The sequence below is a fragment of the Salvelinus namaycush genome, chromosome 6 (genome assembly GCF_016432855.1).
Source record: "Salvelinus namaycush isolate Seneca chromosome 6, SaNama_1.0, whole genome shotgun sequence".
NCBI lineage: Eukaryota > Metazoa > Chordata > Actinopteri > Salmoniformes > Salmonidae > Salvelinus > Salvelinus namaycush.
In genome coordinates this window covers 32,589,887-32,607,103 of record NC_052312.1, presented here as the reverse complement: position 1 = coordinate 32,607,103, position 17,217 = coordinate 32,589,887, and the positions used below count along the sequence as shown (strand labels likewise).

Sequence of the window (17,217 nt, the reverse complement as noted above, 5' to 3'; positions counted from 1 at the left end):
GGACCCATGCCCGTCCCTATTCATATCTATGGGCTGATGAGCTCTCCCTCCACTACGCTGACACAGGCCAGTCCTGCTGCCAATGGGTATGTGTTGTGATATAGTGTGGGGTGGACATTCAGATATATGGCTACAGGATGTGATTAGTAGAAAGCATGTATTAACACAGGAATTGGATGGATAGACCTGTGGAACCAAGGAAAGGGGGGAGGGGGGGGGGTGAGGAAAGTGTGTGGGTGCGTGTGCTTGCGTTCACGTGTGTATGTGTGTTTGCCCGACCTATTGTACGCATCTTTGCGGATCAGTCATATCCTTGACGTGCTGGCCCAGACCTACAGATCTACGCGGTGAGCCCCATCCCAGAGAACCAGGACGTGCTGCAGAGAGACGGCGTGCCTGACAACATCAAGAGCTTCTATAAGGTCAACCACATCTGGAGGTTCAGATATGACAGGCCATTTCACAAGGGCACCAAGGACAAGGAGAACGAGTTCAAGGTGGGGGGGGGGGGGGGGCACGCAAAAACTCTCCTCTGTGCCTTTCTGTTTCTCTCTCTCTTTTACCTTTCTGTCTCGCTCGTCTCGTCATCTTATCTCACCTTTCTGGACTTGTTAGTGTCCTCCTTTGATGTTTACCCCACATCCCTCTCCTTACTCACTTTCCCTCCCTCTCCCTCCCTCTCGTCCTCCCTCTCACCACTCTCTTGTTTATTGAGTGGTTGTGTGGGTGGCTCATGGTCTTCCTCTCTGTATACAGGTGTGTTCAGGTGTTGTTTAATTCATAGTCCTACTAATTAGACTCTGGGGCTAGGAGAGGCTGAGACATGGAGCTCAGTCTAAATATCGTCTCTCCAGACTCCACCCACCCACGCTCACTCAATCTCCATTCGTTAACCTAATTTTGTCAGGTTTATGAATTGGATATCATCATCATATCATATCATCCCGAGGGTTAGGTTTCCCAGCTGTCTTTTTTGGGGTCTAGTTAGTACTTGAGATAAACTGTTCAGGCCAAGTAGATTTGACATTTAATATGGAAATATTAAGTAGCATGAATCAGTTCTGTGTTGATATGGTCTCGTAAAATGATGGACAGAAAATGCAATTTGGTTTCTAAACCCCTTGTGGATGAAAGGAAAGGTATTACTGGAGTATATATAATATATAAGAATCTCGTGTTTTAATTCATTTAATTCAGTGACATTGCGTCATTTGTAGATCGGTGTAGACTGCTGCTATGAGAACTCTGTATCCATGAGTATGTGTACTACTTGGACATTATATGAACCAGTGCCTACACATCATATATTGACAGGAGAGAAAAGCAATGTTCTGTGCTACTCGGATGTGTGGGTGAATGTGTTTGCAGAGTGCCAGCATTAACATGAAGTGTGTGTGTGCCTGCCTGCACATGTCCGTGTGTGTGTGTGTGTGTTTTCAGAGCTTGTGGGTGGAGAGGACTACACTAACCCTGGTCCAGAGCCTGCCAGGAATCTCCAGATGGTTCGAGGTGGAGAAGAGAGAACTGGTGAGTCTCTTACACTCCTCCAATAACCTCCTCATATAACCCCATTCAGAACACACTGCTCGATGCTGACCCTGCTATGTTCTAACTTTGCAGAGAGCCCAACCGAGCTCCCTGAGTGTAGACCTATATTAAAGGGACATTTCATCTCCAGCACCACCCCAACATCTACATCTGTGAAAATTGTGCATTTCTATGTTTTGTAGTAAAAAATAAATGGGAAGATAAGTGTTTCCAATGGTTGTGAAATGTCCCTTTAAGAGAAGGGTGAAAGTTATTCATAATTATAATGTTACTCTGTAACCTCTGACGGATCAGGCTGCAGACGGAAGGCTGTGTGTTAGAGAGATGGTGTTGTCACGTTCCTGACCTGTTTTCTGTTAGTTTTTGTATGTGTTAGTTGGTCAGGACGTGAGTTTGGGTGGCCAGTCTATGTTTTCTGTTTCTATGTTGGTTAATGGGTACCTAATATGGTTCTCAATTAGAGGCAGGTGGTTTTCATCTTCTCTGATTGAGAATCATATTAAGGTAGGTGTTGTCACATTGTTTGTGGTGGGTGGTTGTCTCCTGTGTCTGTGTTTGTCGCGCCACACGGGACTGTCTCGGTTTGTTTGTACGTTCGTTCTTTTATGTAGTCAGTTTTCCTGTTCATGCGTTCTTCGTGTTTCATGTAAGTTCGTCGTCCAGGTCTGTCTACGTCGTTTATTGTTTTGTAGTTTGTTAAAGTGTTGTCGTGTTTTTCCGTTTTGTAAATAAATATTATGTCGAATTCAAACGCTGCATTTTGGTTCAATCCCTGCTCCTCCTCTTCGGATGAAGAGGAGGAGGAACGCCGTTACAGAACCACCCACCAATCCAGAACCAAGCAGCATAAGTTCGAGCAGTGGAACACGAAACAGGAATGGACATGGGAGGACGTATTAAACGGCAAGGGTTGCTACACATGGGAGGAGATCCTGGCTGGAAGGGATCGCCTCCCATGGGAACAGCTGGAGGCACTGAGGAGAGCAGAGGCAACCGGACAAGGGAACCGGAGATATGAAGGTACACGGCTAGCAAGGAAGCCCGAGAAGAAACCCCAAAAATTTCTTGGGGGGGGGTTAAGAGGTAGTGGGCCAAGGGCAGGTAGGAGACCTGCGCCCACTTCCCAGGCTAACCGTGGAGAGCGGGAGTACGGGCAGACACCGTGTTACGCAGTAGAGCGCACAGTGTCTCCTGTACGTGTGCATAGCCCGGTGCGGGTTATTCCACCTCCCCGCACTGGTAGGGCTAGATTGAGCGTTGAGCCGGATGTCATGAAGCCGGCTCTACATATCTGGCCACCAGTACGTCTCCTTGGGCCGGCTTACATGGCACCAGCCTTACGCATGGTGTCCCCGGTTCGCCTACATAGCCCGGTGCGGGTTATTCCACCTCCCCGCACTGGTCGGGCGACGGGGAGCATTCAACCAGGTAAGGTTGGGCAGGCTCAATGCTCAAGGGAGCCAGTACGCCTGCACGGTCCGGTATTTCCGGCGCCACCTCCCCGCCCCAGCCCAGTACCACCAGTGCCTACACCACGCACCAGGCTTCCAGTGCGTTTTCAGAGCCCTGTTCCTCCTCCACGCACTCTTCCTATGGTGCGTGTCTCCAGCCCAGTGCCTCCAGTTCCGGCACCACGCACTAAGCCACCTGTGCGTCTCCAGAGCCCTGTACACACTGTTCCTTCTCCCCGTACTCGTCCTGATGTGCGTGCCCTCAGCCCGGTGCCACCAGTGCCGGTACCACGCACCAGGCAAATAGTACGCTTTGAGAGTCCAGTGTGCCCTGTCCCTGCTCCCCGCACTAGCATGAAGGTGCGTGTCCTTAGCCCGGTGCCTCCAGTTCCGGCACCACGCACCAGGTCTACAGTGCGCCTTATCCGGCCAGAGCCATCCGTCTCCCCAGCGCCATCTGAGCCATCCGTCTCCCCAGCGCCATCTGAGCCATCCGTCTCCCCAGCGCCATCTGAGCCATCCGTCTCCCCAGCGCCATCTGAGCCATCCGTCTGCCCAGTGCCGTCTGAGCCATCCGTCTGTCCCGAGCCATTAGAGCCGCCCGTCTGTCCCGAGCCGTCAGAGCCGATAGTCAGTCAGGAGCCGCTAGAGCCATTCGTCAGACAGGATCTGCCAGAGCCGCCAACCAGACAGGATCTGCCAGAGCCGCCAACCAGACAGGATCTGCCAGAGCCGCCAACCAGACAGGATCTGCCAGAGCCGCCAACCAGACAGGATCTGCTAGAGCCGCCAGTGAGCCATGAGCGTCCAGAGCCGTCAGCCAGCCATGAGCGTCTAGAGCCGTCAGCCAGCCATGAGCAGCCAGAGCCGTCAGAGAGCCATGAGTGTCCAGAGCCGTCAGCGAGCCATGAGCGTCCAGAGCCGTCAGCGAGCCATGAGCGTCCAGAGCCGTCAGCCAGCCATGAGCGTCCAGAGCCGTCAGCCAGCCATGAGCGTCCAGAGCCGTCAGCTAGTCATGAGCGTCCAGAGCTGCCATGTATCCAGAACTGCCCCTCAGTCCAGAGCTGTCTCTCTGTCCGGAGCTGCCCTTCAGTCCGGAGTTGCCCCTCTATCCTGAGCTACCTCTCTATCCTGAGCTACCTCTCTATCTTGAGCTACCTCTCTATCCTGACCTACCTCTCTGTCCTGAGCTATCTTGTCCCGGAGCTGTCCCTTATTTTTGTGTTGCCTCTTATATTAGGTGGGTGGAATAAGAGGGTGGTCATTCTGAGGGGGAGAAGTAAGCTGGGATTGACTATGGTGGGGTGGGGACCTCGCCCAGAGCCTGAGCCACCACCGTGGTCAGATGCCCACCCTGACCCTCCCCTAGACTTTGTGCTGGTGCGCCCGGAGTTCGCACCTTAAGGGGGGGGTTATGTCACGTTCCTGACCTGTTTTCTGTTAGTTTTTGTATGTGTTAGTTGGTCAGGACGTGAGTTTGGGTGGGCAGTCTATGTTTTCTGTTTCTATGTTGGTTAATGGGTACCTAATATGGTTCTCAATTAGAGGCAGGTGGTTTTCATCTCCTCTGATTGAGAATCATATTAAGGTAGGTGTTGTCACATTGTTTGTGGTGGGTGGTTGTCTCCTGTGTCTGTGTTTGTCGCGCCACACGGGACTGTCTCGGTTTGTTTGTACGTTCGTTCTTTTATGTAGTCAGTTTTCCTGTTCATGCGTTCTTCGTGTTTCATGTAAGTTCGTCGTCCAGGTCTGTCTACGTCGTTTATTGTTTTGTAGTTTGTTAAAGTGTTGTCGTGTTTTTCCGTTTTGTAAATAAATATTATGTCGAATTCAAACGCTGCATTTTGGTTCAATCCCTGCTCCTCCTCTTCGGATGAAGAGGAGGAGGAACGCCGTTACAGGTGTTTGTTTTAGGGATACACGATATATCAGTGAACATATCGGAATCGGCCAATATTAGCTAAAAATGCCAACATCGGTATCGGCCGATGTCTAGTTTAACACCCGATGTGCAAAATCGATGTCAAAGCTGACGTGCATACCTATTTAACGAAGGTACATGGCGTAATGACGCCACGTAAAATGTTGCGCTATACGTGCAACACAGCATTCCTAAATTAGCCCACAATGTCTGCTGTGTGGATCGAGCAGTCAACAAGTCATTTGAAAGAGTAAGAACATTTCAGCGAGACAACTCAAAGGCGAAATCCATTAACGCCAAGATAATGGAATTCATTGCCCTTGACAATCAACGGTTCTCTGTCGTGGGTGATGTTGGCTTTCGCCGACTGGCCGAGCACCGGTTAACACTACCAAGAGCACTATTTTTACGATGTTGCCCTACCGGAATTACACGGTAATAGTGTCACTGCTATTAGCTTCACGACATACATACTATGGAATGCCGTTTGGGTCTTTGCGTGTCAAAAAAGATACAGTAGCACTGTCAAAGCTGTACAAAAAAGTCAGCAAATGCCGGCCACGAACGATGTGTTTACAATACCGCGTTGGTAATAAAGCATCATTTGTTCCACCGCAACTTCTGGGGTAGCTAAATTTAGCTTGGTACCTAGCTAGCACCAATACAACCAGCCTGAAAACAATGACCAGTAAAAACTGCAGTCATTTTCATTATTCTTAGCAATGATTTAGGAATCCTTGTGAGTAAGTATTAGCTAGGTTGCCACTTGTTGTTCGCCTATTGAAATTGAACTTCAGTTCATGTAAATAAATAGCTAGACAGCTACTTAACACTGTTGCCCAAAGCTAACGTTATAAGCAGCCAGCTAGCTTCATCTGGCTAGTGAGGCTCCACCTTATGTGTTGTGAAGCTAGCCACAATAAGGATTAGGCACAATAGTGGAAATTGCATTTTGCCTTCAAAATAAAAGTATTGCCCTATGGGACTCGCAATCACGGCCGGATGTGATACAACCTGGATTCGAACCAGGGACTGTAGTGACGCCTCTTGCACTGAGATGCAGTGCCTTAGACCGCTGCGTCCGTGTGTGTATGTGTGTTAACTATTTAACTGTACTAGAATGCTTAAAAGGCTGCAAAAAATTTAAATATTGGTTATCGGTATCATCTTTTTTGGCAAGGAAAATATTGGATAACAGTATCATCCAAAAATGTCATATGCACCTGCATCACTATTTTGTTTTTGTGTGTGTGTTGAGAGTGTGTGTGTGTGTGTGTGTGAGAAAAATACTTAGTGTTTATGTGGCCTGCCTCATTTTGTGTGTCTTGTCTCTACTTATACATATTCTGTTTGTGTGTATGTGTGTGTGCATGTGTTTTGTGTGTGTTGTATCTCTACATAGAGGTATGCATATGTCTGTATATATACTAATACCTTATCACCCTGTGTTTTCCTCCTCTAGGTGGAAGTGAGCCCGTTGGAGAATGCCATCGAGGTGATTGAGAACAAGAACCTGCAGTTGCGGACGCTGATCGCCCAGTGCCAGAGCAGGCAGATGCAGAACATCAACCCCCTCACCATGTGCCTCAACGGGGTCATCGACGCCGCCGTCAACGGGGGGCTCGCACGCTACCAAGAGGTCAGAGGGCAATGATGGTGTGACTGGCTTACATCGGTCACTCAATATTGTGTGGAGACATTGTCTGGGCTTGCTAGATCTAGAATGTCAGTACAGTCTGTCTTATGTGTTTGTTTAAAAAGTGCACAGACAGTAATACAGACACGGACAGGGACAGACGGAGAAGGACACAGACAGATGGGGACAGATGGCAGACGGACTGATGGCGACAGAGACAGACGGAGACAACATGAGACAGACGGAGACAGCATGAGACAGACGGACAGAGACAGACAGCAACCGACAGACAGCAACTGACAGACAGAGACAGACAGCAACAGACAGACAGAGACAGCAACCGACAGACAGCAACTGACAGACAGCAACAGACATACAACAACAGAAATACAGCAACCGACATACAATAACAGACAGCAACAGACAGACGGCAACATTCAGACAGACAGACAGACAGACAGACAGACAGACAGAGGAGACAGACAGCAACAGACAGACAGCAACAGACATATAGCAACAGACAGACAGACAGTGACAGACAGTGACAGACAGATACAGACAGACATACAGACAGACAGACATCAACAGGCAGTAACAGACAGACAGCAACCGACTAAATGAACTCTTTCTTTTCTTTCCAAATCCATAACGGAGTGCCATAGCGTCCGAGCTATAATCACTATAATCACAGCTATAATCAAGGAGACCTCCGGCGTCAGCCAGCTAACTGTGTGTACTGTACAGGGGCTCTCGGTTGCGTAGCAACGTCACATTTTCACTACAGCTAGCCGCGTTTGACTTTGCAGCGAGGCCTAAGGGCGCCAAGTTAGCAGGGGTCTGCTCTCGTCATGACCGCCACTACCCCTCACCTCTGTTAAACTGGCGGTGGAGATGATGAGATGAAGCCAGAGATGAGGATGTAACAGGGAAATGAGTTTGACCCGGGAGAGAATAGCTAAGCTAGCTACGGTTGTGTTTGCGCAACGCCCACCTGTTGCTGCTTGAAGTGCATTATCTGCCAGAGCTTTGATCCAATAGGCTCATTGTATGAAGGATGTGATGATATACAATGCTGCTGAATCTATAGACTACATGATGTGACTGTTTAGATACAGTAGGTCTCATGTATATATCATGATGTTCAATGCATACATTTTATAAACATATTACTCATTTCAAGTGTGTACCATTCAGGGATATAATGGTGATCTATACTATCCATAAAGGCAATGAGAACGTCATACATACACATTTTGTATGCCTAATTCTCCATGATATTAATAATGCATTGAGTTGGCTTGAGGAATATTGCACACAATACAGCATAAATCAGTTACTTTATTAGGATAACGCAATTGACTTTTATGCCAATTTGTTCAGCCATAAATGAAGCAGTTATCAGCATTCATATTTCGATTTATTGCTTATGGTTATAGTTCCAGCCCTGAAGGAGAATCCAGCCTGATTTAATATCTATTTATTGCCAGCATTTCATCTTTAATTGAGGTTTTATAATGATTCACAATGTCACTTGACACTTGGAGTTTCTCCTCCAATCTCAAGTCCAACCAGCACCAGAGGAAATAATAATTTGATGCAAATATTGGTTATTTTTCCACCCTCGGCTATGGATTTCAGACAGTTTTATTCATACAGCCGCAATATGATTCACTAAGACGGAATAAGTCCCTTTTTCTGTGGCTTTGGACTATTTCACACCAGTTATTTCGGTCAAAGCGACCGTGGCGTTCACAGCGTCACAGCAGGGGTCGTAAAGCTGTGTTTTGTGTCGGGGATAACGATCGGGAGATGAGCCTGCTACTGTAGCCTAGCTAGCGCTGTTACAATGGTCACATGGTGGTAATTGTGTGTGTTATTGTTTAGCTAGCGTCATGGTAGAGGTTGCCTCTCACGCTCAGATGGTAGACACAGATAGGACCATGCCTGTTTGGGAGGGGGTTTTGACGTAAGCGGTGAGCTCCTCTCCCCTTTTGAGTCCCCCCTCCCTCCCCCTCTCCCATATCTCTCTCTGTCTCTTTGGAGATAGCCTGCCACAAAGTCCTTGTGAGGGAGACCAAACCCTGGTTTCTCCTTTGTGGCGACTCTTCCCCCATTGCTCTCTTTCCACTGAAGATTTTAAAAGAGATTTTGAGTTGTTGCTGTTCATTTTCTGATGTGTTTTTATTGTGATGCAGATTAAAAAGCCTTGACTCTAATCTGCACTCATCTCAAGGGTTGCAAATATCAACATCAGGGAATATGCAACAGGCCCACTCATAATTATGCAAAGCATGTTTACATTATGAATATTATCTCTTCATTTTTGTCTTTTGCCCACAAAAATACGTATAGAGAGAGAGAGACAGACCGATAGATAGACAGACATACATACATGGTGGAAACATGGTGACACAATGAAGTAAACTGACGAAATCAAACAAATGCAAAACATGCAATGAATTGTGTTCGTGCAGGCGTTCTTTGTGAAGGACTACATCGTGAATCACCCTGAGGACGGGGAGAAGATCGGACGACTAAGGGAACTCATGTTCGAACAGGTCAGTTCCCGACGTTGGAAAACGCTAGCCCTACTTTACAAGGAGAACTGCTTAGCTTTTGTGATGATATTTCATCTGGAAGAGATTAACGTTGGCTAACAAAATGCACCGTCTCCGACTCTCTCCTCCAGGCTCACATCCTGGAGTTTGGCCTGGCCGTCCACGAGAAGTTTGTTCCTCAGGACATGAGACCTCTACACAAGAAGCTGGTGGACCAGTTTCATGTGATGAAGTCTAGTCTGGGGATCCAGGTTAGCGAAGACCACTCAACAGGAGCACCGATCTCTAATCCTCAAATGGACCTTCATCAAGCCTGCGTTAGCGCCGCCATAACTCATGCTAGCCTAAACAATAGGCTAATCACAGGTTTCCCCTCCCTCTTCTCTTTCTCTCTCTCCCCCTCCGTTTGCCCTTCTCTCTAATCCCCACCCCAGGAGTTTCCAGCGTATGTGCGCGCTAGCCCCGTGCACTTTACCAACGGCAGCCCGCGTAGTTCATGCAGGAACTCAGTCCTCAACATCATCAGCCCAGATGGCGCTCGCGTGGTGGCCAGACGCAGGTGAGAAACACTGTCCTCGTCTCGCTTTATCTCTTTTGCCCCCTCTTCCTCTCTCTTTTCACTCCCTTCCTCATACTGTTTTCTTTCCTCTCCATCTTCACTTCTCTTTTCCCTTTCTGTCTGTACATCCTCTACCCCCCCCCTCTCTATCTCACTTCCTGGTATGGCACCATATGGGCGTAGGTGGGCAGACTGGCCCCTGCAGTGAGCTCTCTGTGTGTGTGCTCAGTGACCCTGCCATTCTCTACCTGTGACATCCTACCTCCATCCTACCTCTTCACGAGCGTAATGAGGCATAGACATACACAGCCCAGAGTGAAATATATACACACACACACACACACACACACACACACACACACACACACACACACACACACACACACACACACACACACACACACACACACACACACACACACACACACACACACACACACACACACACACACACACACACACACACACACACACGTGCAAGCACACACGCACGCACACCCAACCTCAATCTGTCACTGACATTTCTCTCGTTGAATTTTTACTGTCCTCTTAAATCGACAGCTTGCTAATTTAAAACAGTTACTTGTGATTTAAGGAGAGATTATTTGGCTGTGATTTTCTTCTGAAACCCAAATATTGTGCCTTTTTATCAGAATGATATGGTATTATGTCAGATGAATGCTCAACCACATTCTGAAAGTAACTGATCTTATTTTCTCTCTCTCTCTCTCTCTTTCTCTCTCTATTTATTTCTCTCTCTTTCTCTCTCTCTCTTTCTCTCTCTATTTCTTTCTCTCTCTATTTGTCTCTATTTCTCTCTCTCAATGTGTGTGTTATGTTTGTGATCAGTCCCCTCACTTACCCGGCTGTCAACCGCTACTCGTCGTCATCGCTGTCATCTCAGGCCTCCAACGAAGTGAGCAACATCACAGGGCAGTCGGAGAGCTCTGATGAAGTCTTCAACATGCAGGTACAATTCCAATTGGATTTACCCGCAACCTCCCTTTTTCAGAGTGAATTCCTTTTTTTTGTGTGTTCGCAAAAGCTCACGTGAGAAAGTCACTGATCTGAACTAGATTTGGATAATTCCACTCCCCCACACGATCCTGGCTGTCTATAATTCTTAACTTGTCAGTGATGTTGTTGATGTAGTTGTTTGTCCCTGCAGCCCAGTCCATCTACCTCAAGCCTCAGCTCCAATCATTCTGCCTCCCCCAACGTGACCAGTTCTGCTCCATCCAGCGCCAGAGGTAAGACTAGCAGAGAGAAGGAGTAAGAGAGGGAGAGAGAAAGAGAGGGGGAGGGAGGGGGGGGGGGGGGGTGAACCCAATGAGGAACAAAAATATAAATATATCACCTATTAGAAAGGCACCACAATAACCCAAAACACACTTGAATGATTTTTGGCCTTCAACACAGTGCTTGGTAGCAAACTATCTGACCACCGTGACGGAGAAAAACACAGGCTATTTACAGACTCAATGAACACAGCCTGGCCATAGAGGCCGGCCGTCACAGGCGGATCTGGCTACCCAGAGAGGACAGGCTGTGCACACTCTGCCCTCAAAGAGAGGTCGAGACAGAGCTGCATTTCCTTTTCCACTGCGAGGACTTTGCAGACATACAGGCAATTTTCTTCTGCAAAAAGGAAAACAAATATGACTTTGAAAGAAAAACATTGGGAGAAAATAACCTCTCTAGAAAGAGAGAGGAAAAAAACAGCTCATATCATATCTGAAATAGTATCAGTAATTGCACTGGGAACAATCTGTATTCAGACCAAAATACTTCACTGAAACCGAAAACGGTGTCCTACTGGAGGACATCAAGAAATCACTGGATGAGGGAAATGTGGTCGGAGCAGTCTTCCGTGACATGAAAAAGTCCTTTGACATAGTTAATCACAGTGTACTGATCTCCAAACTCCACAAGTTACATTTCTCAGACAAAGCCATACGTTGGTTTGGTTCCCCCAAATTCTACCACCACAATATATGACATTTGCTTTGTGCATGTAATTGTGATAATGTACTGATATGTGATTCAATGTCCTTTTAATTGATTATGCATGCCTTCCTTTCCTTTCGTTTTCCATAAAAGCCATTCTAGGGACGGTTGTTGAAAATGGGCGTGAGATAGAAACACCCATAGGACGATTGTTCAATGTGTCACTGTGTTTTGCACTTGTCCCTATCCAAATAAACCAAACAACAAAATAGATGAAAATAGACAGAAAGAAATAGCACAAAGGAGAGAAATAAAATGATTACCATCTTGTTGTTATGTCGTTAGATTGGTAAAAAAACAAAGTATTGTTTGATTGAAAAATGTATGCATGAATGCATAGATGGGAGAAAGAAAGAGAGATGAAATGGGGATACACATCAAATCTTGAGAGGGTGCATTGTTGATTACGCCTGTGAATCACAGAGAATGTTCCTGAGCCCTATAGGACACTTGGTACCACAGCCAGCCAGGCTAGGGGGTTCTCTAGAGGATTGTGACTATCTAATCGCTCCTCCAGCCTCTTATCTCCCCTCGCTCAGACACTCTCATGTGTTTCTGCCTGACGCCGATCATAAACATAAGAATATATGGAGACATTTCTGGATGCCTATGCACTCCCCTTGGCAGCGCCTGTGCAACCAGAAGGACACCCTATAAAGCCACTGTCGGGACCATGAAGTGTTTCGAGAAGTACAGCAAACTGAACTGCCTGTAAGATGGCCATCTCATTCCCATATGATGTCCATTCTAAAGCTAATTGCCATATAATGTGTAATGGAAAAGGATATATGGGCAGCCAGTGATGCGCTGTAATCATTACTGCCTGTAATGTGTTTGTGTGTATCTGTGCACACGTGTGCATGCGTCGTCTGTGTACACATTATCCCTGGAATGAGTGTCTGGCGCCACCACAATCTGACAGCCAGCCCAGCAGGACAGGTATTTTATGTGCTGAGGTTAGTGAGATGGAAACAGCCAGGGTGGAGGATGTGGAATAGGGAGCTGTTGGTTGGTCGATGGTTGTTGACTGCCAGCTTCTATGCTCGTTTATTTGTGTGTCTCGCTTGTCTAACAAGACCACCTTTTTGCACTTTAGTTTTTTGTGTCATCATTGGTTTAACACCTATTCTCACACTCCCCCCCCCCCCCCCCTCTTCCTCTCTCTGTCTCTCTCTCGGTCTCTCTCTCGCCAATAAAATAAATAACACAACGCCTCTCCCCTATCTGATCTAGTTAACCTAGTTAAAGCATATGTGTGTCGTGACTTCATCCTACTGCTACGACTGGATAGAGCGAGGCTGTAACTCACCTCCTTTTCACATCTCCTTGCCTCTCTCTCCATCGCTCATATCTTAGAGCTGTTTACTGATACTATGAGAACGAGCTCAATGGCGATGTCATTCGCTACCAAGCCATAAATGTGTATAATATCTAACAAGGAGAGTGAGGGTAGGAAAAAATATGAAACGATGATGCATGTTCTGTCTGACTCAAGTCTGCCCATTAGGCATTTTAAAACACTTCCTTCCTTTAAAACACTTCCTCTTACGACAATCGTCTAATCCAACTATTAACTGACAGTTTACGGATACGATTATCGCTGGTCAGATTAGCACACCAGTAAATAACTAACGTTACACCGCAAGTCAGATGGCTCGTTGCAGAAAATGGTACATGTTCAAAATGATAACCAGCTAACGTTAGCTAGCTACATTGGCTATTAGCAAAGATTACGGATATACTGGCAAGATACATGTCACTCCGCCCTTACAATCGTTGTCCACAAAGCGGCACGGTGGGCTGTAACTCCTGCCTATCCTTTCTTTGGATTGGTGGATACATCTCATTATTGTCATCTTCTTTTGAATATTCGATGAGGGTTGATGACAACCACGTGTATTCAATGGAGAGAGATGCTATGCTACTAGCCTTAAAGTTGCCAGGATGTCACGTGTCCTACTTATATCAGTACACTCGTAACAACTTAAGCATTACGGTACATCTATTAGATCAAATAAACCTTACGTAGCAAATAAGTCATACATTTTTTGGTTGACCAAATTCCACACTTGACCTCCATACAAAAGCTTCCTTGCTTGGTGGGCAAAACATCGAATAAAATGCCACCAGCTGGAGGGAGATGTTCCGCCGAGTTGAGCCTCACTCTTCCTCTCTGCCATTAGCTCCTATCTGATATCTTTGCACCATGTTTTTATCTAGCCAGCTAACTAGCATAGTAGCTAATATAGTTAGCTAGCTAACACCACAGATGAAAGGGTTAGTTATTGTAATCTTTGCTAACAGGTCACATAGCTATCTGCTTAGGTAACTTGCTTATTGCATGAATGTCAAGGGCACTTCAACACTAGCCTTATTATTAGTGAATTAACTAAACTAATATTAGCAACAGGAGTTTGATTTTGGTCACTGTCAATTCATCCATTTCTCAATACTGCAACTTTCTGTTGGAGAATGAGCTAGCTTGCTGCTGCTGATTTGCTTCGGCATTGTGCAGTGCTCGTGGCCCAGGCAGCGAATGGCGGCTGGCATAGCAACAGCTTTGCTATGTAGAGGGACTATCAGAAGCCGATATAGAAGGGTCGATAGCCTATAGACTAGAAAAGGCCAACATCGGCCTGATATATTGGCTCAGACGATTATTTGTCGTTCTCTAATATGTAGTAATGTACAGTACCACTCAAAAGTTTGGACACACCTACTCATTCCAGGGTGTTCTTTATTTGTACTATTTGCTACATTGTAGAACAATAGTGAATACGCCAAAACTATTAAATAACACATATGGAATCATGTCGTAACCATAAAAGTGTTAAACAAATCAAAATATATTTTAGATTTGAGATTCTTCAAAGTAGCCACCTTTTGACTTGATGACAGCTTTGCACACTCTTGGCATTCTCTCAACCAGCTTCATGAGGTAGTCACCTGGAATGCATTTTAATTAACAGGTGTGCCTTGTTAAAAGTTAATTTGTGGAATTTATTTCCTTCTTAATGCGTTTGAGACAATTATTTTGTGTTGTGAGAATAGGGCTACAGAAGATAGCCCTATTTGGTAAAATACCAAGTCCATATTATGTCAAGAACAGCTAAAATAAGCAAAGAGAAACGATCATTACTTTAAGACATGAAGTTCAGTCAATGCGGAAAATGTCAAGAACTTTGACAGTTTCTTCAAGTGCTGTCGCAAAAACCATCAAGTGCTATGATGAAACTTGCTCTCATGAGGACCGCCACAGGAAAGGAAGACCCAGAGTTACCTCTGCTGCAGAGGATACGTTCATTAGAGTTAACTGCACCTCAGATTGCAGCCCAAATAAATGCTTCGCAGAGTTCAAGTAACAGACACATCTCAACGTCAACTGTTCAGAGGAATCTATGTGAATCAGGCCTTCATGGTCAAATTGCTGCAAAGAAACCACTACTAAAGGACACCAATAATAAGAAGAGACCTGCTTGGGCCAAGAAACACGAGCAATGGACATTAGACTGGTGGAAATCTGTCCTTTGGGTCTGATGAGTCCAAATTTGTGATTTTTGGTTCCAACCACCATGTCTTTGTGAGACGCAGAGTAGGTGAACAGATGATCTCCGCATGTGTGGTTCCCACCGTGAAGCATGGAGGAGGAGGTGTGATGGTGTGGAGGGGCTTTGCTGCATGACACTGTCAGTGATTTATTTGGAATTCAAGGCACACTTAATCAGCATGGCTACCACAGCATTCTGCAGCGATACGCTATCCCATCTGGTTTGCGCTTAGAGGGACTATCATTTGTTTTTCAACAGGACAATGACACAACACACCTCCAGGCTGTGTAAGGGCTATTTAGCCAAGAAAGAGAGTGATGGAGTGTTGCATCAGATGACATGGCCTACACAATCACCTGATCTCAACCCAATTGAGATGGTTTATGATGAGTTGAACCGCAGAGTGAAGGAAAAGCAGCCAACAAGTGCTCAGCATGTGGGAACTCCTTCAAGACTGTTGGAAAAGCATTGCAGGTGAAGCTGGTTGAGAGAATGCCAAGAGTGTGCATAGCTGTCATCAAGGCAAAGGGTGGCTACTTTGAAGAATCTCAAATCTAAAATATATTTTGATTTGTTTAACACTTTTTTGGTTACTACATGATTCCATAGTTTTGATGTCTTCGCTATTATTCTACAATGTAAAAAATTGTAAAAATTAAGAAAAACCCTTGAATGAGTAGGTGTGTCCAAACCTTTGACTGGTACTGTATGTATGCGTGTAAGACTGTAATGTCTTTGTTAATGTTTTTAAATGTATGTACATTTTAAAGTATTTTTCGTTATGTGTTGGACCCCAGGAAGACTAGCTGTCACCAATAAAATCTACATCTAAATATCTCCTCTCTCTTCACCTCTCCCTCCAGGTTCTCCCCAGCTCCAGGACAAACAGAAGCATTCCAGAGAGAACTCCTGCCTCTCTTCCAGGGAGAGACCCGTCAGTGCCATCTACCCCAATCCCCTAGACCCTGCACAGGTGAACTCACACGAACAAATCAATACTCAGACGAGTACAGTTATAATACCTTAATTAAGATCTCTGCAGTCTGAACCAAAAGAGCTCTTCAGCAAGCATGAAATGTCACTCACAGTATGGATTTCTCTAAGTTAAGACTGTAAACCTGAACTCCACATAAGTCAAAATATCTTACTCTCCTTTATGGATTTTGTAGCTTCAGTATTGTCCTGTCTTGTTTGCTTTTTCTAGAGGGCGACCCCTCATCAAATAGGTGACACCACACTACCCCGAAGTGATCCTAACCTTTCTGCACCAGACAAAGGTAAAACATGTCTCATTGTCTTGTATGTCTTCTCAGTCATTGTCTCCATCTCTCTTTCCGGTACATGAGTATATAAGTCCAAAATCATTACATCACCAAAGTATCCTTGGCTATGTGTCGTACCAAGACACTGCTAAACAGTCTCTTCTCATCCTTCAGTCAGTCTAAGAGATCATAGCTGTGGTCATCTGTCCGGACATGAGTGTAGTTGACAGACTGACTGGTATAGTTGACAGACTGACCGGTGAGAGTGTGACAGACTTTGTCTGGAGAGGAGACATCTGCTTCAATGACAGCCTCTCCCCATGAGGTCTATTCCTTTTTAGCGACATCAGTATTCACAGTCAACAGCAGACATGTGGGAATCCCAAATGGCACCCTATTCCTTATATAGTGCCCTACTTTTGCCCAAGGCCCATGGGGCTCTGGTCGAAAGTAGTGCACTTTATAGGGAATCGGGTTCCATTTGGGACACACACACACATTAAATTGATGCTTTTTATATATTAATATCAGAACGCGTGAAAACACGTTTATTCCCCAAGGGTTGATGGGAAATGCCTTTTCGGAAGTTTATACATATGTATAAATGCATATGTGTGTCAGTTTTTTTATCCACAGATGCCTGTTTTGTATATTTTGTATGTTATATAAGCGCTTTATATTTTTACATATTCCAGTGGGGCGGCATTTCAAATCTAGTTTGGAAGGG

At 45.7% G+C, this 17,217-nt stretch overlaps 1 protein-coding gene across 1 annotated transcript in view; it reads left to right on the top strand.

The window, feature by feature from the left end:
• The window catches only part of LOC120049073 (dedicator of cytokinesis protein 4-like), a 110,049-nt gene that overhangs the window by 78,311 nt on the left and 14,521 nt on the right, over positions 1–17,217 (top strand). The window contains exons 40-49 of the mRNA XM_038995322.1: positions 331–497; positions 1,441–1,527; positions 6,383–6,559; positions 9,031–9,114; positions 9,246–9,365; positions 9,549–9,673; positions 10,523–10,643; positions 10,842–10,923; positions 16,092–16,201; positions 16,433–16,505. Coding sequence (XP_038851250.1) covers positions 331–497; positions 1,441–1,527; positions 6,383–6,559; positions 9,031–9,114; positions 9,246–9,365; positions 9,549–9,673; positions 10,523–10,643; positions 10,842–10,923; positions 16,092–16,201; positions 16,433–16,505 — 1,146 coding nt within the window. The remainder of the gene's footprint in view (positions 1–330; positions 498–1,440; positions 1,528–6,382; positions 6,560–9,030; positions 9,115–9,245; positions 9,366–9,548; positions 9,674–10,522; positions 10,644–10,841; positions 10,924–16,091; positions 16,202–16,432; positions 16,506–17,217) is intronic.